Here is a 24,326-nt window from a genome sequence, read left to right on the forward strand (position 1 = left end):
GTAGGAGGTCCTGTTAGAGGGTAAAATACTTTACTTTGTTGTTCTTTGTAAGTTTTTGCACACTCATCATTTCTCTCATTTCTCTTTTCTGCAGTACATGGTGAATTTCATTTGTTAGCTTCAGTCCTGCTCTGCCAAATCTCACAGCATGTCGGGTGCCTACGATGAGTCCGCCATGTCCGACGAGACCACGGACAGTTTCTGGGAGGTCAGGCTCAAAATCTTTCTACATGTTGTTTTTTAATATTATTAATCACACATGTAGGTTAAATATCTGTTTCGTCCAGGCATGTACAGGCAACCACGGCTGTGAAGCGCTGGTGGTTGATTAGATGCCAAACATGCTGTTAGCGACTGTCACGTGATGTTGTATCATATTGACTAATCGACTTTCAGTGATGTGGAAGTGTGTCATACAGCCAAAGGGAACCAAACATTGTATTGATCAGCATGGTATTAGCATAGTATTAGAAGTAAAACTGTGTCATTGTTGTTGATTTATCTGCCATAAATTATAGAGCAGACTCTAGTAAGATCCCATTCACTTTCTCCGCAGAGGAATCTATTTTTAACAGATAATATAAACCTTTCAAGCCCGACCTACCGTGAGACTTGAGATTGCTACAAACAAGTAAATGTCATTTTGACTCCATATGAAAATGTGTTTGATAGAATACAATTTCTGGTTGTACCCATAATCCTAAGTGAGATCTTCCAAATGACGTAATTAAGTATCCCGATGCTCTTAAACTATGTCATTATAAAATATATTATATTTAATTAAAATTATATATATATATTTATTTTATTTATTTTATTGGTTGATTAAGAAGATGGGCTATGTCTATACTGTTATACTACTCTTACTATTGCTGTAGTATATAGTATGCATACGGCACACACTATGCAATTTCATATTTAAAATGTTTATGTAATTTTTGAATATTAGTTATATCATTTTTCATGATATATCACGTATAGTATTATGTAATAAATATAATAGAACAGTACAATATTAATACTATATATATATTACAATATAAAACTATTGAGAGAACAATTTTTTTAGATGATCTGAATATACTTTTTTCATTTCAAATCAAAATTTTATTGGTTGGTTAAATTAATTAGATTTATTCTTATTCGTATTTTAGATTAGATAATTTTTTTTTTTAGATTACATTTGTTTGTTGTATGTTTTTTTTAAAATCTATATGGAACCAAGGACACCGAAGAAGTGGACAGTCACTGTTTTCTATTGAATTACTGATCATTTGGCTCTAATGCTGTACTGCTGCCCTGTCCGTGACTTGACCTAATTCAGAATGTATCCATGTTTCTCAGGTTGGGAACTACAAGCGTACAGTAAAGCGAATCGAGGATGGCCATCGACTCTGCAATGACATGATGAGCTGCATCCAGGAGCGTGCCAAGATCGAGAAGGCCTATGCCCAGCAGCTCACCGACTGGTCCAAGAGGTGGAGGCAGCTGGTGGAGAGAGGTGCTAAATGATTGATGATGTGGCCACGGAGAACCGTGTTTGTGCACAAATCCTTGAATAGATTTAAAGTGACAATCTTAAAAGCAAATGTTTTGTTGCTTTTTAAGCTAAATAAGCTTCTCTTTCACCCTCGCTTTCTCACTCAATCAGTTTGAATGCGTTGTTTATTGCCGCTCGCAGGGCCGCAGTACGGGACATTGGAGAGAGCCTGGGTCGCTCTGATGACAGAAGCAGAAAAGGTGAGCGACTTGCACCAGGAGGTGAAAAATAACCTGCTGAACGAGGACTTGGAGAAGGTGAAGAACTGGCAGAAAGAGGCCTACCACAAACAAATGATGGGCGGCTTCAAAGAAACCAAAGAGGCAGAAGAGGGTTTCCGGAAAGCCCAGAAACCTTGGTCCAAAAAACTCAAAGAGGTGAGCAGACAGAGCTTTGTGACACTTTCTATTTTAAATATGCAGTGTGCAATGCTGTTCTTTTGAACTTTTTTCAAAGAATCCTGGTAAATGAAATGTATCATGGTTTCCACAAAAAAGTGTAGCAGCACAACTGTTTTCAACATTGATGATAATCATAAATGTTTCTTGAGCAGCAAATCAGCATATCACAATGATTTCTGAAGGATCATGTGACACTGAAGACTGGAGTAACGATGCTGAAAAATCAGCTTTGATCACAGGAATAAATTACATTTTCAAATATATTAAAATAGAAAACAGTCTGTTAAATTGTAATAATTTTTCGCAATAGTACTTTTTTATAAATGCTGTCTTGGTGAGAAAAAAGAAACGTTTATCAAAACCCAAACCCAAAAACTTTGAACATTAGTGTGCACATTTATAATTTACAATTTTTAAAGGCACACAAAGTAATTTTCCCAATCAAAAACATTAATATTATTTTCAAAAAAAATATCTTTGCTAGTGAATATCAGCTTCTTATTTTTGTGACCTGAAGTGAAATAACATAAATGCTGATGAATTAGAGGCAATTTGGTATACTATTTCTGTACTAAATAGTGTTTGCACTGTGCACAGTGTGCATATTTTCTGTATGCATGGAATACTAGACTAGAGTATATTTGCCTAAAGCACTGTGTGGGACAACTATATCCCAGAATGCAATGTGCTCAACTTTACATTGCATTTTTAGAGTGACAATACAAATGGAATCAATATCAGTAAAATAATAGATTTAAAAATACAAAATAAAACATGAATTAAACACGCAATGCAAGTAGGCATACTACTGTTTGAAATGTTTGTCATTAAGTAATGTGTTCTGTTTCACATACACAGCAAGCAGTGCTCTAGTATTCCACTGCAAATATAGCCATAGACAAAAACTGACTTAGTGCACCTTTAATGTTATGTCCTGACTTGGAATTGCAAGATATTTTGGAAATATCTTCTCTCAAAACTACAAACAATTGACTTATCAAGTTCATCTTATCTTCAATCTGCAGTTGGAAACAGCAAAGAAAGTGTACCACATGACCTGCAAAGAAGAAAAAATTGCATCCACAAGGGAGGCCAATAGCAAAGGAGAGGCGTCAGTCACATCAGATCAGCAAAAGAAACTCCAGGAGAAGTTGGACAAGTGCAAAAACGACGTTCAAAAGGTCAGGAAGGAAATAATGCATATTATGCACAACATGCAATTTTAATAACAATTTCATAGCATAAGCAAACCAAAAGTATGTTTACGGTCATGCACTTACATTGAAAGTCTATGGAACAGCTGGGACATTCCTTTAAATTGTGTGAATGGCATAAATTATTGTCAATATTTGGTTTTGTATTTTAGCAGTATCCATAAAATGTTGACCTGCTGGCTTGGTTTCTTTCGATAATGTATTTTATGTAAAATTCATGTTGCACTTTATGTGGCATTTCTTTCACCGGTCCGTTAGCAAAAAAAAATCAGCTTTTAAAGTTCAACACAATAGAAGCAACAGACGGCAGCGAATGGAAATATCCTCAAGCAATTTCATCCGCTATTCATTACACCAGCAGGTCCGACTCCCCAGAGCTTCCTTTCATATTACTACTCTGCCTTTGGAACATTTAATGGGAAACAACACAGGGACGTTCAATAAATGGCCCTCTAACGCACTGTACAGCCAATTCATTAGCCTTTAACCTAACCCAGCATCCATTAGAAGTCCCAGAGGAATCAGCTGAGCCACAATACAACAATAGACAAGCTGGACAGTTGAGTGACGGCTGTAGTTGTCTATGAAACCATCCCATGTGCATTTCTAAAACCAACCCATATAATGATATTAGTCAATTATGATAATCTGTGCATGCTGTTGCAAGTATTGCAGGTTAGAAGCGCAGGTTTACTCATGTTTCATCAAGATATTCACATAAAATGATCTTAACATTTCGTCATTATTTTCAAGACAATTAGTCACATTTCCCTCACAAATGTTTATTATTTTGGTGTGTTCATAATTTCGTAAGCATTTTTTCTTATTTTCAGTATTATGGTGATTCTTAAATTACTGTAATACAATTATTTTTAAATTAATCAGCATAATAATATACACTTTTTTAATAATACAGAACTCTCTGTTATGATTGGCTCACCTCTTCACATTTGCATAAATGAGGCATCTCATATGCAGCAAGTCAGAGGGTTTAAGATGCTATTTGTTTTGTGTTTCAGGCCAAAGAGAAATACGAGAAGAGCCTTGATGAGCTCAGCAAGTGCACGCCGCAGTACATGGAGAACATGGAGGTGGTGTTTGAGCAGTGCCAGCAGTTTGAGGAGAAGAGGCTGAACTTCCTCCGGGAAGTGCTTCTGGATGTCAAACGCCATCTTAACCTCACCGAGAGCCAAACGTAAGCTTCAAATCACAGATCTGATCTCCTAAGCCTGGTGGTCTGAAGTCTTCTCTTTTTATGAACATAATACATTCATAAACATACTTGATTTCTGGTTTTTGATGTCTTTTGAGGTCATCTATAATATGCTAGTGTCCTGTTGAGGAATTAAACTTTTGGCAGATTCAAAAGTTTGGGGTCAGTTAGATTTTTTTTCAGTCAGCCAAGATGCATTCAATTAATAAGTGACAGTAAAGATATTATTTATAAAGGAAATCAGCATATTAGAATGATTTCTGAAGGATCATGTGACACTGAAGACTGGAGTAATTATGCTGAAAATTCAGCTTTCCATCACAGGAATAAATTATATTTTACAATATATTTAAATAGAAAACAGTTCTATTCAATTTTAATAATACTTCACAATATTACAGTTTGTACTGTAATTTTTGATCAAATAAATGCAGCCTTGGTGAGCAGAACAGACTTTCAAAGACATACAACAAAAAAATCTTCCCAACCCCAAACCTATATGAATATATATGTACACACACACACATACATTACATATTATATAGACTTTTTCATTAAAAATCATACCGTTCCCAAACTATATGATTTATAATTTACAGTCTTTCTGTAAATATTTATGCTGGCCCATATACAAAATTCACAAATTATAATTTTAATAGCCTTTCAATGCCCTGCCCTAACTTCCTATTGAAATAGGAAATACGTGAATATATAAGAAAATTGCATTTACTAAACCAGTCATCAGTCTCTTAATAGTCTCTATAATTCAATCTCTACAGCTATGCTACAGTCTACAGGGAACTAGAGCGAAGCGTCGCCTCAGCCAGTGCTCAGGAAGACCTCAAGTGGTTCAACAACGTCCACGGGCCAGGCATGCACATGAACTGGCCACAGTTTGAGGTAAAGTCCGTATGTGGGATCTCTGAGGATGTGCAACAACACATATCTGGTGCTAGTTACTGATTACTCATAATCCATCCTGTCTCTGGATCAGGAGTTCAACCCAGAGCTGAGCCACTCCATTAATAAGAAAGAGAAGGTGAAGAGGAACCATGATGGAGTCACGCTGACTCAAATCACACATGGTTTAGATCAGGGAACACCTCAGACTTCAAACCGGGGCAGGTACTGATGTTTTTGTGCTATTTAAGCATTTTGTTATTGTTCTAATCTATGAAGAAACTGTCGTGAGCTTCTCTCATCTGGTTGTTCTCCTCAGCGTGAGCAGTTATGAGAAGAACCAGCAGTATTCTGCCGAATGGTCCGATGACGAGCCGCCGCCTGCGGCTCAACCAGTCAGCGAAACAAACGGCGGTGGAAATCCATTCGAAGAGGAGAGTAAAGGAGTGCGAGTGAGAGCGCTGTATGACTACGACGGCCAAGAACAAGACGAGCTCACATTTAAAGCAGGTGAGCCTATGAGAGCCATACTACCCTTCAGAAGTTTGGGACTGGTAAGATTTTTAAATGTTTTTGAAAGAAGTCTCACCAAGGCTGCATTTATGTGATTAGAAATGCAGTAAAATTGTGAAATATTATTACAATTTAAAATAACGTTTTTCTATTGTTATATATTGTAAAATGTAATTTATTCCTGTGATGCAGAGCTGAATTTTCAGCATCATTACTCCAGTCTTCAGTGTCACGTGATCCTTCAGAAATCATTCTGATATGCTGATTTTCTGCTTAAGAGACTGCTTATCGTTATCATCAATCAGTGTTGAAAATAGTTGTGTTGCTTAATATTTTTGCGAAAACCTTCTTTGATGAATAGAAAGTTCAAAAGGACAGCATTTATTTGAAATATAAATATTTTGTACCGTTATAAATGTCTTTACTGTCACTATTTATCAATTTAATGCATCTTTGATGAATAAAAGTATTTTTTTTATTTATTCTCTGAAAATGTTATAGCCTACAATTTATGTTCTATAAATGTTTTCAAAAACAGCTTCTAGAAAATTGGTGTTTGATCCTTAAAATCTAGATCTAAGTCTCTAGTCTTTTTTATGAATATAAAGCATTCATTATTATGTTTTTTCATGTCATTTGAGGTCATCGATATGCCAGTGAACTGTTGATGAACTAAACTTTAGTTGATTCTTAAAATGAAGCTATACTTTTATTCAGCAAGGATGCATTCAATTGACAGTAAGGACATCTATAATGTTAAAATAGACTATTTTAAATGTAAAAAAAAAAAACGTTCTATTCCTCAAAGAACCCTGAAAAAAAGACAAAAGGATCAAAAGACAAGAGGCATGAAACTAGCACAGTTACTACAAAATCAGTGTATTATTCTTAAAATGATTATATTAACCATAGGTCCATATGTTTTCGCAGGAGAAGAGCTGACCAAACTGGAGGACGAGGACGAGCAGGGTTGGTGCAAAGGCCGGTTGGACAGCGGTCAGCTTGGCTTGTACCCAGCTAACTACGTCGAGCATGTTTAGTTGCCTTGTGGGGTGAAGAAGGCCTTAAAGACTATTAAGAGATTTCAGAGAAACTACAATTTCCTTGCCTGATTGACTTGCTGAGAAGCTTTACGCAGCATTTCCTTAATACCATAACGAAAAAAACCTACAGTATCCAAAACACATATCTACCCCAACGAGAGCAGGGAATGATTCTGTGCGTCTGTGTAGCCATGTTCAGTATGAATTATTGTGCTGCTGACATGTGTTCGCGTATGGTCTCCTGTAACAATATTAATGTAATGACGTCCATGAAGCCTAGCATAGCGAGAATCAGCTATGCAATGTGTATACTAGATTTTTATTTTGAAGTGGAGGTTCTGTGTTAAACCTAGTGGCCCCTTCTCGTGTATCAACGTGAAACGGCATTTTCAATCTATTTCGCTTACATAATTTGATGTATTTATGGATATTCAGTGAGAAAAATGTAGAGCGGGACTTGCTTTTATGCTAATTGGATGCAGAAGAGCGGGCGTTTCATACTAGAATGGATCCGTATGGTTGAGGGGAGGGCTTTGAAAATTAAAGGGCTTGATGACATCATTCAACAAGGAGAGTCGTTGTAGAGGCGGAGCATTTGTATTTTTTTAACATATTTTTCTCGATGAATTGTGCACAATAATACCAGAAACGTGTGTAAATAGGGTCAGTTTTGCTTTAATGCGTCAAAAAAAAATTCCAAATGTAAATAATGCCTCAAAACACATTGAATTCACTTTTCTTCTTTTTTTTAAAAACCTATTTTAAGAAAATGTAAAATCCTGTGAACAAATTGTAAGCTTTCTCTTAAAAGAGTGCAGAACTTTGGAGAAGTGTCTAGAAACAGGACTGCTGATGGAAGTTTTCAGATTTAATGATACAAATTCAGAATGTTTGAGTCGGGATATTAGTTATGATTTCATGACCATTGAACTGTGGTTCACAGTGGTATCTGGGCACATGCTATTGAAAAGTGTGTTCAAATGCTTTTTCTTCTGCCTTTTGCCTGTTTATGAGACTGGGAATGTCTTTTAACATGCGATCTATAACTGATTCAGTGGGCAAACTCCTTACTGTAGCGCAACAATGTTAATAATAATCTATGGTGATTTAATTTGTCATGTTTTTAACACTGTAGCCTTGTTTTTAGCCTGAGAGCTTCGCTCAGGCTCAGCTGTTATGGATTGTGGATGGAAGAGGTGATGTGTGTGTATATATATACTGTATGTTTAGACCGGACTGACGTGTTTTACTCTTCATGTCAGTGTAGTAACTGTTCCATTCAAGTTCACAATAAAAAACCTCATGAATCTGAGACCAATGCAAATGAGTGAAATCCAAAGCTTTGGGTCACCACTAGAGGTCAGGATTGCAGAAGTCCTTTACTAGTCTGATTATAGTGTCCAATAAGTAATATTTTTCTTAATGAAAATTAAGCTTTGTAGATTTAATTTAATTACTATTATGTTTCATAAAAAATATAATTAATTATTTATAAATATAAGTACTATTAGAATAAAATATTGAAATTATGAAATTATATATGTATAATATTTGTGACCCTGGACCACAAAACCAGTCTTAAGTGTAAATTTTTCAAAATTGAGATTTATACATAAGCTTTCCATTGATGTATGGTTTGTTAGGATCGGACAATATTTGGCTGAGATACAACTATTTGAAAATCTGGAATCTGAGGGTGCAAAAAAATCTAAATATTGAGAAAATCGCCTTTAAAGTTGTCCAAATGAAGTTCTTAGCAATGCATATTACTAATCAAAAATTAAGTTTTGATACATTTATGGTAAGAAATTTACAAAATATCTTAATGGAACATGATCTTTACTTAATATCCTAATGATTTTTGGCATAAATGAAAAATCGATAATTTTGACCCATACAATGTATTTTTGGCTATTGCTACAAGCAGGGTCACATTTCATCTGAAAAGTGTCTTAATTTTATTCACATGTCAGCAGAAAAATCTCAAATGTAACAAACTTAAATCTAAATATATAATAAATAATAATGGTACAGCAATAGATTTGACGGTAATACCATGGTACTGTACTTTGATATCAAAATTCTACTGTAGTTTCATGTCCAAAAATGTATGTGTTATTATTCTATTGTGTTAAAATGATTGTAAAAGATCAAGTGAATGATACAGGACACAACAAAATGAAAAAAGAATATTTAATAAAGAAATGCATAAGGAACAACAACTGAATGTACATGAAAAATTACCTCTCTGCTTCGAAATAACTGTATAAGTACAGATAACATTTCGTAATGTTGGCATTAGTGAAAACAACTGTTATCCAGTGACTCTTCTAGATTAGACTTCACAATAGAGATTTACAAAAATACACAATAGAAACCAAACCTCCCTCAGGCTCCAAATGACTTTCTCTCCTAAACTCGGACTTCCTAACTTAAACCTGTCAATTAACCGTTACATCACATGAAAATCCACGGGCCGCTATAAGCCCTCATTTGCATCAGTGTGAAACGTGACGTGAGCAGGGAGGTGCGTGCAAAGAAGAACGTGGAGAAAGTTCACATGGGCAGACTTGAAAGGTTTGCAGTGCAATTAATCACAAACCAGAAAAAAGGGGATGTTTGTTGGGTGGCAGCCAGAGATTAACGCAAACTCGAGTCTTTCCACTGCAAATCATGGGCAGGGAAACCAAGGTTTGCTCAGAGACACGCTGGCACGGAGTCACACGCTGACTATGAGCTGACAGGCAGACCTTGCGAGTAACCTGTAACATACTTCAAAGAACATCTACTAAGTCTCTCTTAGTGCTTCTGTTAAACATCATCATTTATTTGACAGGCTTTTCTTAAAGTAACAGAAAGTAGCAGTGCAAAGCTGATACTACATTTTAACAGACACACAGGAGTTTTTAAAAGAGTGCAAGTATATATTGGACGTTTCCAAGCACAATTATATTTTACACATAGAAAATCTTGGAACTTTCTTGCATTTTTCTTGGTTTCACTGTCATGCAAAACCCAGAAATAGTCTCAGGAGATGTGTAGGAGGGCTTGTCAGTTCTCAGTGGTTGAGTTCACTATCTCTCTTACACCGGATGGACGAACTGATAGACGAGTCTTTGCGAGACATCTGGCTTGCGGATGATGCCCTTTTTATAGTACTGCCGAATAGAGCGGCTGAGTTTATCATAGTTCATAGCCGGACGGTTCTTCCTCAAACCCCAGAGACGCGCCACGTGAGCTGAATCTTCGATTTTGAAGATCCCTGTGAAGAAGACACACATCCAAAACACGTCCGTTATGGCTTTAGCTAAGAAACTTTACTAACACACGAAATAGCAGGATGGTACTACAATGTCTTGGATATGTACAATCATAAAAAATTTTGTTGTTGTTGTTGTTTTTTCCCAGCAATGCCATAAAGAACCATTTCTGGTTCCTCAAAGAACCTCTAAGTGAACAGTTCTTAAAAGAAACATGTTTTTACCATCTAAAGAGGAAATAAAGGTTCCAAAATGGGTTTTGCAGCGATTCTATAAGGTTCCTTAAGAACCTTTCAGCGATCAGTTCTTAGATTGGAGAACATTTTAAGAATCTAAAGAACATTTTTCCACTATAAAGAACATTTTGTGGAATGGAAAGGTTCCATGGATGTTAAAGGTTTTTAATGGAACCACAGATACCAAGAACCATTATTTTTAAGAATGCAGCATGGTGTAAAGTATCATGGAAAGTGTGGCCCCAACAGACCATAGGCATCCATTATTGCCATTATTGTGCAGGAGAGCTGTCATGTCCTCACCTTTCTCTTTATTCAGCCAGCGGATGCAGCGTCCGTAACTGTGAGGTTTGAGGAGAAGTTCTCTGAGGAACTGCCACAGATGGATCGGCTGACCAGAACAAGATGAATCCGCTTCAGACCACAGCTCTTCACCTTCTGTGAGGCAACACACACACATACAGCATTATAGTTACATTTCAAGTAATAACCCATAATAAAAAAAACTGAATTTAGTCAGAATAAATCATAGCCAGAGCTATTCTTTTTATAAAAGAACTACAAGCATGTGACAGAACTCAAAAATCAATAAGTCTGTCTGGTCTAAAAGTGCGTGACACAAGCATGTTCTGTCAATCATTTCACATCCCTTCATTGATTATAATGGGAGTGTTCTGTTTTGTTTTGTCACACAGTTTGTTTGCAGTACAGATGGAGTGAAAGTGTAATTTAAAGAAAATATAAATCAACATGTACATGTATCATGGACCAGTGTTAGTATTATATATAACATTTTAGTATTTATTAATATTTTGAACTAGCTTTATTTTTAGATTTTCAGTTTTAATTTAAATTTTTAGTTTAAGCTTTAGTAATGTACATTAAATCATCATCATCATTTTTCTCTATTTTTTCTACTTAGCTTTATTTTTCATTTCTATTTCAGTTTTTTAGTCATTTTTATACTTCAACGTACACAAAAATATAAATATAATGAAATACACTGAAGTAGAATAAGTTTTTAACAATACTTACTTTTTTATTTCTATTTCAGCTTTATTTTAAGTAACAATTAGTAGTAGTTTTAGTTTCAGTTAACAATAATAACACTTCCATGGAAATCAAATGGTATATGAATATTGTAAGCATCAGTACTATGACATTGCCAGAATACTTGTACAAGTTGTGTGATATAAATTTCAATGAAAATTCTTTATGGAAAATGTCTCACGTTAACCTCTTTTGTTTATTGGTATTAATCGATCTGATCTGAACAGGTTAATCATTACATGACAATGACAGTCCTTTGCTTTCACTAGTGCCATGCTCTGTCTGTGGTCTATTTGTAAGGTAATGCCATGGTATTTTTCTGTATATCGGTATCATCTGTGATGTTTCTGTGACGTACCTCTCATCCTGGTCTCTCCACCAGTGCATCTTTCCTTCATCCAAGCAGCTGAATGCACAAAACAAGAGAGAAATGCAGCATGAATACACATGCATGCAAACATTCAGCCTACAGAACTGAGTTAAAGCTGCCTTATGAATTTATGGTTTCAGACAGGATGCAAAATTGAAATGTGAATTTGAATAAAAGGAAGTGGAATTCAAATGGAATGGAATTAAATAAAAGGCAAGAATAGCTGCTGAAAGTCGTTTTTAATAATAAATAATTAAGTAGGCTGATAAAGAAATACTATTTTTCATTATATGAATTTCCTGTAAACATAACATTAATAATCTCTGTTAATTGTTTTTGCAGTATTTCTTAACTTAAAGAAATGGGTCTTAAAAAATAAGATAAAAAATGCATTGTACACACAGTAGGAGAATAAAATAGGTGTTATTAGTCAAAGTTAATCACAAAAAATGAAATAGCATATGAAATTAGTGATTTTGTTATGTGTTGTTGTGAATTTGATTACTTTTTAAATATTTCTATTTAGCTTTAACTTATTTCATTTCAGTTTTAGTTTTACTATATTTCAGTTAGTTTTTAAGTTTAAGTTCAACTTTCTAATCTTTAACTTTTTAACCTATTTTTTTATTAGAAGTTTATTTTATTATTTCAATTAATGAAAACAATATCGAATAGTTTTAGTTTTAGTTTTAGTTAACAATAACAACACTGTCACTGTGCTGTATTTCCTTGAATTGCATTTTAGTAAGTTTCCTGCCATTCAAAATCTGATTCGACTTCCTGTTTGGCTAATTCAATTCAAATTCACGCTGATTCAATGAAAGGGAGTGAATTCTTTTATTCTGAATTTTGCACAGCCCTAAATTCAAACAGTCCTTTGCATGCACTGTAGTAACATAGTTAACTCAGCACACAGTGATCAGACTATTTGTATTTCACCTGATTTCCATATATCCAGATGTGCGTGTAAAGTTTCGCTGCACTGAGGCGAACGCTGACGGAAGTCTTCCTCGCTCATGGAGCATAAATCTTTGCCATCCAGGTCCTGGAAGGCCTTTCCCACCTGCGGGAGCCTGTAGAGATGCTCCGTCCACAACAGCCACTTCTGAACGTTTCCACAATTCCACTCCATCGGGTCTGAAAGATCAGATCAGATCAGATAAGCGATCAGTCTGGAGCGCTCAGGCATCTCTGACAAAACACACTGTTGGGATTCAGAGCTGTTTGGACAGACTTCAAATGTTTTGAAACGTCTTACTGAAGGAGAGCGCCATTCAGAAGAGCAAACAGTGGGGATGGGTGTTTACGTAAGGTGGTGTGACTGTATAAAGACGCAAAATTAAGCATGATACCACAAATTGCATGAACGTGCTAGTAAAATACGGACAAATCAATAAATTGTAATATGACATGCCGCTGACAATTATGAGATATTTCAAGATGCACAGATATTTCAAAATAATATCTGCCAGACGTATTTGAATGTTTGCTTGCTCATCATCGTTATACGGGAGGGGTTTGATGTCCTTAAGGAAAGCTCTCAGCACATTAGTGAAACTCCGGAGGATTAGGCAGATCCTGGTCTATATGCTTTCAGCTGCCTTCAGGGCTGCTGGAGTCAAAGGCCTTTTCTAACAGTTTCATTATGACTGTTTGCACAGCTCAATCATAACTCAGATCTGTCTGCCACTCACATTGAACAAGAATGATGAATGGCGAGTTGTTCATTTGAATAAGTGTCATGATAATATCACCCTGTTGTGTTTTACTGCAGAGGCTGTGAACGAGAAGTGTGTTACAGTATTTGTCTATTAGGTGATATACTTGTGAACATATTCTGAATGTATAACATGTCTCACTCTGCTATATGTGAATATGCATGATATATTTGCATATAGAATTATAATCTGAATCTAATGTAAACAAAATTTGAATTCATAGCAGTTTAATATTGTCTAAATACATTATTTGTATGTATCTGGCATCAATATCATATCTTTATTATATATTACTATAGCTACTTATATGGTTCTTTAGTAAAAAAATTGTTTTAATATAAATCTAATCTTATTTTGCAGTTTCAGATTGTACAATCTTATTTTATCTTTTGGCTAAGCATCTTTAAAGTTGAGGATTATTTAACAAACATTAAACACTTTAAATACATGAAATACATTGTAACACTTTGTAAAATTTTGCACCAAAAAGAGCATTTTATGTATTTCTTTACTTTTAATGAATTAAAATATATTGCAATAATATTTTATTTAAAAATACAATTAATATATTTTATTATTATATTTCTTAAATATATAAATATTCATACATTTTATTATCTTTATTAATTAAAATAATATTTGAGTAATGTTAGTTTTTTTTTCTTTAAAATGTGTATATTTTTAAATTAATTTAATAATTTAAAAGGTAATATTTAATCATTTTAATAGTTAATTAATTTAATTTAAATAATATTAATATTGTGATACGTGTAACCCTGGACCACAAAACCAGTCATAAGTAGCACGGGGTATATTTGTCGCAATAGCCAACAATATGGGTTAAAATGATCGATTTTTCTTTTATGCCAAAAATAATTAGGATATTAAGTAAAGATCATGTTCCATGAAGATATTTTGTAAATTTCCTACTCTAAATATATCAAAACTTAATTTCTGATTAGTAATATGCATTGGTGATTTTCTCAGTATTTAGATTTAATTGGAATGATTAGAATGATTACCTGGTGTGATGTTGAGAAGTTTACAAGCGGTCTCAATGTCCTTCAGAACTTCTCCCACTACCAGGCTTTGCACCTGTTCTAAAGATCTCTCCTCCACCTGTTCCTCCAGAGTAGGAGACAGCGGGGAGGCTCCCAGTCCAGGGCTGTCGATCACCGGACACTGCTCTGGCTCCTGACACGGCTCCAGTCTGGGCCCGACGCCCGCCGGCGTGGACGAATCCGACACCCTCACCAGCCAGGCGGCGTCCTCGGTGAACAGCATGTCAAAGCAGGACAGATAGAGTCCTGGATGTCCTCGGTCCGAGCTGTCAAGACGGGGTTTATGGTCCACCATCTCCAAGCCATCTTCTCGCTTAAGGAGGGCCAGCGAGCTCTCGGTGAAGCCTGTGGAGTGCGGCGGCTGAAGAACAGCGCTGTCTGACTGGATTCGGACAGGACTGGCCATTATCTCCTACAGAAATTAAAGAGAAGAATTGTTATTAAACCATATGCCTTGATATTATACAATTTTACGACTATGTAGTGTGTGAAAGAGCAGCCGTACACAAGAACATTCAGCAAACTGCTGGTTCTTGAAGGTGCTTCATAGCCAAGCAACTCATCCCACCCAAAGAGAACTCTGAGCCAAAGTGATGCTGTTTCTGTTTTTAAGGCTTCCAGGAAGAATGTCAGTGCAGCATGGGGGAAGCAAACTAGATTTGACTGAGTCACTTACTCATGGGTCACTTGTACAGAATGGTGACTGACACTGGAGCAGAGCAGCGGTTTGGAGGACTGCTTTCAAGGTGCCGTCCCCGGTCTCCTGTCTCCTGTGTCAGCATGAGTTTTTAATCAAATCGCAAAGAGGAAAAGATGCTTCAGATGTAGGATGACAGCAGAGACGGGGCTAGAGCTGATATCTATCTCCAGTGGCCAAGAGGTAAAGACACAAAGGTGGGAAGATTGCTTGAAGGAAAGAGCAGCTCGGGTTACAAGTTCACTGGAAGATAATTATGCTTCCGAAGCACTAATAGCCATCATTTTAAACTGCCGGTTGAAAGCAAGAGTTTCCTTAAACAGTTTGTCTTGAAACAGTTATCTACAAAAGCGAAATATGCCTTCATGTAAAACGAGAAGAGATATTGCAGGAAAAACAAGCTAAAGAACAAAGACGACAAGCTGTTTGGACACTACGGGTCACATCAACACATGGCTGTCAAAACGGTGATATACATCGATATAAACCAGGGATGATTTTGTTAACTGAAAAAAAAAAAAAAGCTGTAAAAATATAAATAATAGATGAAAAATGTATATATTTTGTAATTCATATAAAAAATATTTTAATATTTAAATAATTATTCATTTATGTGTTTATTTATTAAATAAAATGTATTTATTTATCAATCTAAAATTACTAAAACTAAAATAGATGATTGAATATGAATTAATTAGAAATATATTAAATTTCAGTAACTGAAAAAAACAATATAAATAGTAAATGAAAAACTAAATTAAATTAAATTTGAAATATTGCTTTGGAACTAACTGAAATAAATGTATAAATAACTAAACAAACAAACAAATAAATGTTAAAAAAAATCAATTAAAATGCCAAAATGCACATAACAAAACTTAAACTGAAATTTACACTAAAATGAAAATGAAGAGCTAAATCAAATAATTAATAAACTGTACTATATTTTCTTATTCATAAAATATGAGTGGTTCTTTCCCATGCAAAGGTTTCCACAATTATGCAAACGCGCTGTGGATGATGACACTGAACCTTTCCTAAAAATAAAAGTTGTTCTTTGAATGAAGGCTGTGTAATATTAAAATATATCTTAGGGGCATCTAAGAAACTACTCTGAGGAAACGCAAGAAAGCTGTAAAATATTCCATGTGACAGAAACAAGGAACATAATAAGTCATGAAGGTCTTGTCAGGGCCTCCACATAACATGAAGAACATCACAGGCAGCCAATGAGGGGCTGTCGGAACGAACAAAGCTTCAGGTCAAGTGAGTACAACTGTAATTTGGACACACTGAATGTTCGAATGTCACAGTTGCGTTTGTAAATGCAGAAATAGACGGTTAACAAGTATCTTCAAGATTTTCTCCAGTCTTAAAGGGACAGTTCACCCAAAAATGAAAATTCGGTCATCATTTCAAAATCAAATGCGCATCTTTTGTGTTTTGCATAAGTCGTACAGGTAAGTCGTTAAATGATGACAGAAGTTTCATGCATGCAACCACATCTCTGATTTCTGGATCTTCCTGCATTGACATTTTCCTCTTTGCACTGCTTTGGATTTCGTATGTTTTATTGATAGCCATAAAAGTTTCATATTTAGATCCTGTGAGGGTATTTGTTGGGCAGCCTCCTCTCTTCATAGGTAAATATGTGGCCGTAATAGTTTGATTTAAAGTTCACGGCACAGATGGAGAGTAAGACGCACTTGTCGGTAATCTGTTGTCATTAGAGCGTATGTCTACAGGACATTCCCCATCTACCACATGTTCTTGGACAACCTCCGTTTGTTTGGACACACCACTGCCGTCATTCATAAAATGGTGAGATTGCTCCACACCCAGCGATAGCAGAGGAAAAGAGATATAAAAAGAAAACAATCATTCAAGATTATAATGGCTTAAAGCTTTTGTTGTGTCTCTCAGTTGACTTTTCCCTCATTTTTAAAAGCTTTCAAAAGTAACATGTGACATAATTTGTGCTTTTCCCTTGTCCCAGACCTCATTCACCCCTATAATAAATTTATAAAGTTTTAAAATCGCAAAAATTTATCTTTGCATTTTCAATTTTCCCCGCTATTTCCCCCCCCTAACTTATATTGTGGTAACTGCAATTATTTAATGCTAGTTAATCCATTGACTAACAACTAACAATACATTTAGTATTTATCAAGCTTCTTTTTTAATATACTTTATTTTTATACTTTACTTTTATTATAATTTTTATATTTCAGTTTATCTGCCATTTATGTGTACAATTTGTACTTTTATATTTTAATTCTTAATTTGAACAAAACAAAAAAAGAATAAAAAACTAATAAATAAAAAAACGAATTATCGCCATCATTATCATCATGTTAAATATTGAAAACAACTGAGTCTTTATAAATTAAGTATATTTATTCATTTATTTTTTGTTGTATGAAAAGTACTTTTTTTTTTCAATTCCAGGATGTATGACAAGCATAATTTGATGGTGTTTCATTTGTCAAGACTTCAAGTAGTACAACGTGTCAAAACGGCCCTGCTGCTGCTGCATGTATCACGTTGGATGTGGCAATGGAATGGCAGAGGGCCAGAGGTCAAACCATTTGTCTCTCGCTCTTTCACATCTCTGTATGCAAACACAAATGGAGGCCCCGGACCATATCTTTGAAGCTGGCCTGGAGTAAACCCTAAAGGAAATGAAGTTATCCTTCCTGGAATCCCTGTTCTCATCTCCAAACGCCTGCTGATTTCACATCCCCCTCCCTCTCCTCTCCAAGGAAAAAAATGGAGCGTGCTTTTGGGGCCGGCTTAGTTTCATGTCTGTAACCTAGTGTCCACTCTTGCTCGCAACAGCTTGCGATAAGCCCATTAGACAGGCACATTTAGTCATATTGACTCTGGCCAGCGGAGAAAAAACAGCGGTGAGGAGATGCAAACACGCTCCCCAGGCACGGGATTAGGCCCGTGACTGATCCTTAAATGAGTTTGGTTAAAGACTCTAAAATTCATTTTGGAAGGGTTAAGAGCCGCTCCATTTGCCAGGTCAGCAGCATTCAGTGCTAAATAACCACTGTTTATCAGCATTTCACACCAGAAGACCTGCTGTATTCACGCATGGTGCACTTCTCTAAAAAGCATACAGGAAAGGAAATAAATGATAATAATAAAATAAAAGGTAATAAAAAATGTTTTTGTCATTATATTGCAGTGATTAAAAAATAAAGTAATAAACATTCATAATAATCAATTATTGAAAAAAAAAAAAAAAGTCCATAAATAAAACTTTAATTTTCATAAGAATCTATAATTGACCTAAAATAGACTTCAGTTATAGTGATTCATTTATGCATGGTGCAAAAAATAAAAATAAAAATAAAAAACACACAGAAGAGAAAATAAATGATCAAAAATAAATGATAAAAGAAACAAACACAAAAAAACATATTAAATGGTATGCATGATTTATGCATGGTGTACTTTTAAAAGCATACAGGAAATAAAATAAAAGATAATATATATTTTGTTGCAATGTGACATAATTTTCTTATTAATTAAATACCATATTAGGCTTAATTTTCTTCTAGCTCTCCTAATTTTCTAGTTTCTCTGTTCGTTATATGTTTATGTGTTGGACTCTCTCCCAGCATAGCAACCAGCATGGCTTAGTTCAATAGCAAAACATTACCTATTAATAACGAGTCTCACCGCTCAATGAGTCTATTAGGTTGTGTATCAGTGTGCACATGCCGTGCTCACAGCAAACGTCTCTTACTGGAAGAAATGCTCCGTCGACTGCAGGGTTTCAACAACAGCTGCGCAATACTCAGCTTGTTCACATCATAAGGACATAAAAGATTTGGCAATCATTACAAGCAATTAGTGCGCTGGCTCCCCCAACATATGACTGAGCTCCAGTGATGTGTCGCACAACGACTGGCTGATTCTGAAAAACCATCAACAGAACCAATAAAAACACTATCCAAGGTCAAAATGCTTGCTACAAATGCTCATATCCACGTAAAGTGGCCCCAAAAAGTATTTAGAGTCTAAAATTGACTAAATATTAGATAACAAAATATGGCTTTTCAGATTGAGCTTAACCCTGGGTTATCGTCATTGTTCCAAACCTTGCTTTTAACTCCACCCTTACAAAATTTATCCATGGCTTTACTCCAAATAAAACCAAAAACCATGGTTATAGTAGCTAGTTACCCCATATTAACCAAAAATTAACCATGCTTTTGCTATACTAACCATAGCTTAACCGTGGTATTTGTAGTAAAACTGTGGTTATACAAATGGTAAGCAATCCGTCCAAAAACAGTCACTACACTTTTACTATAAAATCATGGTTAGGGCAGGTAGATTACTTGAAATAGTTGCTGCTGTTTTACCCCGGGTCAACAAATAACAATGGGTACATAAAATGACACTCTACATTATTAAACCTGGGTTAACAGGGCAGTGTCAGTGTCATTGATTGGACGAACACAGCATGCTACATGTTTACTTATAAAATTCTTATAGTTAACTGTGAAACTCATAGTTCCAGTCCTTGATTCTGATTGGTTGAGCCAAGTTCGAAGCTGATGTAAATTACTCGACAAACATACACCATTGTTTACATTTGTGTGTTGCTTGGCAACGACTTTGTTGGAGCCACAACTGTTTCTGAGGAACTACATTGTTTGGAAGAAGAATAATGTTTTTATTAATATCATTACAATTTATTTGCTCTGTTTTATTTTGTGAAACCTTACTACTTATATGGAATAACCGTTTTATAAAAGCAATAAACCCTGTGAAGCCGTGGTTTACAGTGAATTTATAACAGCTAAGGGGGTTGTTAACAAGGCTTATTGCTTTAATCTACCATTGGGTATTATAATATTACATACTGCCTTCTGTACTATCAAGTCTTCGCTGAATATAGCCTACTGAATCTGGGAAGTTCTTTTTAGCCGGGGTTAAAAGCGAGGTTTCTATAACCCAGGGTTAAGTTCAGTGTGAAAAGGCCTATTAGAATAAAGCAATAAGCCCCAAGAAGCCGTGGTATACAGTGAATTTATAACAACTAAGGCCGAGGCGTTGTTAGGCACGACGTGAAGCGGAGTTGAAAAAGTTTCAACTTCAAGGAGCCTGAAGTTGAAAAAAAAGCAACTCTGAGCGGAAAAAGCGGCCCACGTCATTGCATTTTTTTCCATTGTCCAATCGAATGAAAGGAGAGCCTTCCGTTGTGGTGACGAATGTTTACGGTTGCTTAGAAAGTCCGGAGACTGCAACGATGGAGGAGAAACTTTTTGGTGTCTGTCGTGTGTTATTTTTTAAGGTTTTTGCTAATATGACACGTTTACTTAACAGCAAAAACCAAAGTTTTTAGTTTTTTTTAGAGCGTTCCCACTATAATCCTTTGATTAGACTGACAGGACAGCTGATTTGGTGGTTGCCTAGCAACATAAAAAAACTAGTTTTTTTAGTTTTCAAAACAAAAAAATGGGCCTTAGCTGTTATAAATTCACTGTAAACCATGGCTTCTCGGGGCTCATTGCTTTTATAAAACGGTTATTAGGTTTCACAAAACAAAACAGAGCAAATAAGTGTAATGATATTAATAAAAACAGTATTATTCCACCAAACAATGTAGTTCCTCAGAAACAGTTGTGAACCTATGGTTGGAGCAAAGTGGTTGCCAAGCAACACACAAGGTAAACAAAGGTCAGGTGTAGGTTTGTAGCGTAATTTTCAACGGCTTCGAACGTGGCTCAGCCAATCAGAATCAAGGACCGGAACTATCCGTTTTATAAGCGGGGTTAGGACAGTTTGCAGCACTTTTGCGGTGTTAACCCGGTATTGCTCTAACATCCGAAACAACGCAAAGTTAAATGTTATGACTAGACGCTCAGCAACCGTAAGCCAATCGCGTAGCTCATATTCGCGTGCTTTGGACAGTTACGGAAATACGGCGCGTTGTGTAAACAGATTCAGCGGTTGAGGGGAATATGTCAGATGATGACGGAAAACGGGTCAGTTAGATTTAAGGTAATTTTTTTTCTTACCTTCATCGTCCGACAAGTTCATTCAGGAAAAAATTGATGTAGCCGGTCAGTGACACTGACGTCGAAAATATGCACATAATAACGTTAACACGGAGTCTAGGAATTTACAGTGTACAAGTTTGATACCCAAGATTAATTGTTAACTATGTCAATTGTGAGCACTATGAAAGGTGAATCAAGATAACTCATCCATGATTAGCCTGTGTTTACCTGGGATTAGAATGACCCAGGGTTAACTATTTCAAGTGTGAAAAGCCCATGTCCAAACCATACAAGACACTTGACATTTTCAAGTGTGTTTTAAGTGTCTAAAGTGTTGCTGGGGCTTTAATAGCCAAAATATTTTTTTTATAATAAATTTCATGTCATATATGAATATTCACAATTTTGTTGTTTCATTAATAAACAAACTCGGATTGGAATTATTGGCCCACAATAGTAAGGAAACTATGGTTTTAAAGATTAGAGATGCTATGGTGCATCTCACTGATGTAAAATGAAAATGCAAATTTGTTGCATTGTTCTGTGACATTATAAGGCTATCATCTATCTTGTCAGACTGTAAAAACTTTGAATTTTGCCATAATTTCTTTACAAACACAACCCACCCAGCTGTTTGAACAAAAACTGGCATGGCATGGTAATATGCAAAGTGCCATATTAAGTCACTCAACCGCTGAGAGCCGCCTTTGATAAGTATCTCTGATTCATTCTGGGAGCTCAAGTGAAATCGTACAGGGGATTTCTTCATTATTCAACATCACATTTATTCTCCTCTGCTAACGTGTTTGTTCTATTTCCTCGACCTCCAGAGCAGGTGTGATGTACCTGTGCCAGGTTTTCTCAGACATCTTAATTAGGTTATCTACAATCTCACTTGACACCATTTGATACTGTGACCAAAAATTGGAATCAGATATCTAATTTTTTAAAGAATAGCTCACTTAAAAATAAAGAAAATTCTGTAATTTGCGTGTCGTCCCAAACCCTAATTTTGTATTTGAGCAACTGTTTTCCATATAATGAAGGCAAATTGTGGTTTTTACTGTCAAGCTTAAAAAATCTAAATAATAACAAAATAATTTTTTGCAGTGTAAAAGTAGGCTAGTTCATGCAATGCATGCACTATATTTTAAGTTATATATAGACTCTTATTAAAAAAAAAAAAAAGAAGAAGAAGAAAAAAAGAGAAAAATTAGAAGTCATGCAAGTTTGGAACATGAGACTTTTGATCTATTGCTTAAAGGAAAAGTTGACATTTACTGTAAGCTCAACAAAACTCAATTATCAGTTTAGTCCAAGTCACTCAGTACAATGTAACACTTTAGTCACAATACCGTGCTTAGCCTCAGTGGAAATCAATAGAAACTTTACATTTGCCTTTGGGAATTGAGCACTTTTCTTCTTCTGAAGGATTTGGATGAGAGCCAGAGCACAAGTCACTTGCACTTTTCCCTTCAGGGGAAAAAAACTGTCATTTGTGGTTTGCTGGTGGTGTTCTGGAAGCCAGCCAGATGACATTCGAAAACCTAAGAGCTTTACACCTTTTAATTTTTGAGACAAGTTCTCTTTATCTTTCTATATAAGGACACATCGCATGTGAACGACAGGTGAACTGTCAGCTTGAGAACAGGTGCATTCAGAATCATCCGAGTTCATATCGGCCCCTATCAATAATATGAGCTGGTGATAAGGCTGATTGCTTGCTTACCTGGAGAACTTAAATTTGTATATTTATGAATGCATTTGTGTGTTTTGCCACACAAAAACTGCATTACCGGTCAAATGTTTGAACAGGTTTGGACCTCCTCCTTCTTTCTGACGAATTTCTTCATTTGACAAGAATAGTAAAGTCATAAAAATGATAAAGTAGTGAAAATTAAAGAATGGGAATGATTTAGTGACAAACACATGTTGCAAATCTGAGCTTCTTCCCAACTTATTGAGGCCCATCCTGGCATGCTTTTAAACACTATAGTGAAAGATGAACATGTGCAATGATGCTTTTTCTTTACTATCTGCTCCAACACATGCAATTTTAATAGTTTTACATGAAAATTTAGGGGTAGCCAAAACTAATTCAAAAGCACTCAGGCATTTGCAAAAATATGTTCTGAGAATGTTGTGCTAACATTTCCATTAACCTATGAAAATGTTAAAAAACTTTTTCTTGATCATGTGAATGTTTGTGAAGGCAAAATTAAAAGGGGAACGTTTTATTTTAATATTTTCCAAACATTAGAGGAACGTTGCTTTTGAATGTTGAATGTCCATCAGACGAATATCCAAAATTTTTCAGAAAAAATTCCATAAAAAATGCATGAATAATATATATTTTTTGCTAATGTTTTGAGAACGTTATAACTTTGAATGAATGTTCTATTAACGTTACTGAATGAATATTTGTTCATAATGTTGAGAGAACCTTGTCAGAACGTTCTGAGAACGTTCACTGTTAGCTGGGTACGCAGGTTTTTAATGTCAGAAATTCAGTCAAATGTGTCTGAAACTCTTGATTGGTGATGAACACTACAAAATATTTGCTTTTCCTTCTTAAATACAGATAAAAATACCAATAACAGGTTTGTTGCCCTTGAAAGTGGTAGCCGTGCAGACTTACCTGTCCAGGTGAAGACAGTGTTGCAGGTGCGATCAGGAAGGCCTCTGCTTGATTCCTTTGGTTTCTGCTTGTTTCTCAAATGTGGGTTTAATTCTAGGCCTCCTACAGACTCAGCAGGGAACACGACACGCTGGAATTGGAGTGCCACATTACTAACCTCAATGACTAATACTGCTTGTGACACGAGCGTGTGTGTGTGTGTGACTGCACCTGATGTGGGTGTGCTCAAGACTTCAAGTAAGAGTTAGTGAAGGAATGCCTGCTTCATTGACTCCCGTCGCACTTTTATACACAGGCCTTATTAAGTTGTGTAAACATTGTCTCAGAGTCCCATTCCCAGCCTGAAGGCGTTTGACATGCCAGTCCGTTGTTGTGGACCACTAACTCCCACCCTCAAAGGAGGAAAGACACCAGAGGAACTGCCTGATTAAATGTCTGACATCCGGTTT

General features: G+C 35.7%; 2 protein-coding genes across 7 annotated transcripts in view; one reads left to right on the forward strand and one right to left on the reverse strand.

Moving 5' to 3' along the window:
* pacsin1b (protein kinase C and casein kinase substrate in neurons 1b) overlaps window positions 1-8,136 on the forward strand; it is a 35,810-nt gene extending 27,674 nt beyond the window's left edge. For all 6 annotated transcript variants that reach the window (XM_058779848.1, XM_058779852.1, XM_058779851.1 and 3 more), the window contains exons 2-10: window positions 95-208; window positions 1,345-1,501; window positions 1,682-1,917; window positions 2,967-3,122; window positions 4,175-4,350; window positions 5,148-5,268; window positions 5,363-5,493; window positions 5,588-5,778; window positions 6,712-8,136. In XM_058779848.1, coding sequence (XP_058635831.1) covers window positions 149-208; window positions 1,345-1,501; window positions 1,682-1,917; window positions 2,967-3,122; window positions 4,175-4,350; window positions 5,148-5,268; window positions 5,363-5,493; window positions 5,588-5,778; window positions 6,712-6,821 — 1,338 coding nt within the window. In that variant the 5' untranslated portion in view covers window positions 95-148 and the 3' untranslated portion in view covers window positions 6,822-8,136. The remainder of the gene's footprint in view (window positions 1-94; window positions 209-1,344; window positions 1,502-1,681; window positions 1,918-2,966; window positions 3,123-4,174; window positions 4,351-5,147; window positions 5,269-5,362; window positions 5,494-5,587; window positions 5,779-6,711) is intronic.
* Window positions 8,137-9,039: 903 nt separating this feature from the next.
* Window positions 9,040-24,117, reverse strand: LOC131542833 (SAM pointed domain-containing Ets transcription factor). Its single transcript, XM_058779855.1, has 6 exons — window positions 23,878-24,117; window positions 14,481-14,931; window positions 12,680-12,877; window positions 11,729-11,776; window positions 10,624-10,758; window positions 9,040-10,086 (listed from the first exon to the last, which is right to left on the reverse strand). The coding sequence occupies exons 2-6, from the start codon at window positions 14,923-14,925 to the stop codon at window positions 9,908-9,910; spliced, it is 1,005 nt and encodes a 334-aa protein (XP_058635838.1). The 5' UTR covers window positions 14,926-14,931; window positions 23,878-24,117; the 3' UTR covers window positions 9,040-9,907.
* Window positions 24,118-24,326: the final 209 nt, after the last annotated feature.

Source organism: Onychostoma macrolepis, chromosome 06 (genome assembly GCF_012432095.1).
Source record: "Onychostoma macrolepis isolate SWU-2019 chromosome 06, ASM1243209v1, whole genome shotgun sequence".
Lineage (NCBI taxonomy): Eukaryota > Metazoa > Chordata > Actinopteri > Cypriniformes > Cyprinidae > Onychostoma > Onychostoma macrolepis.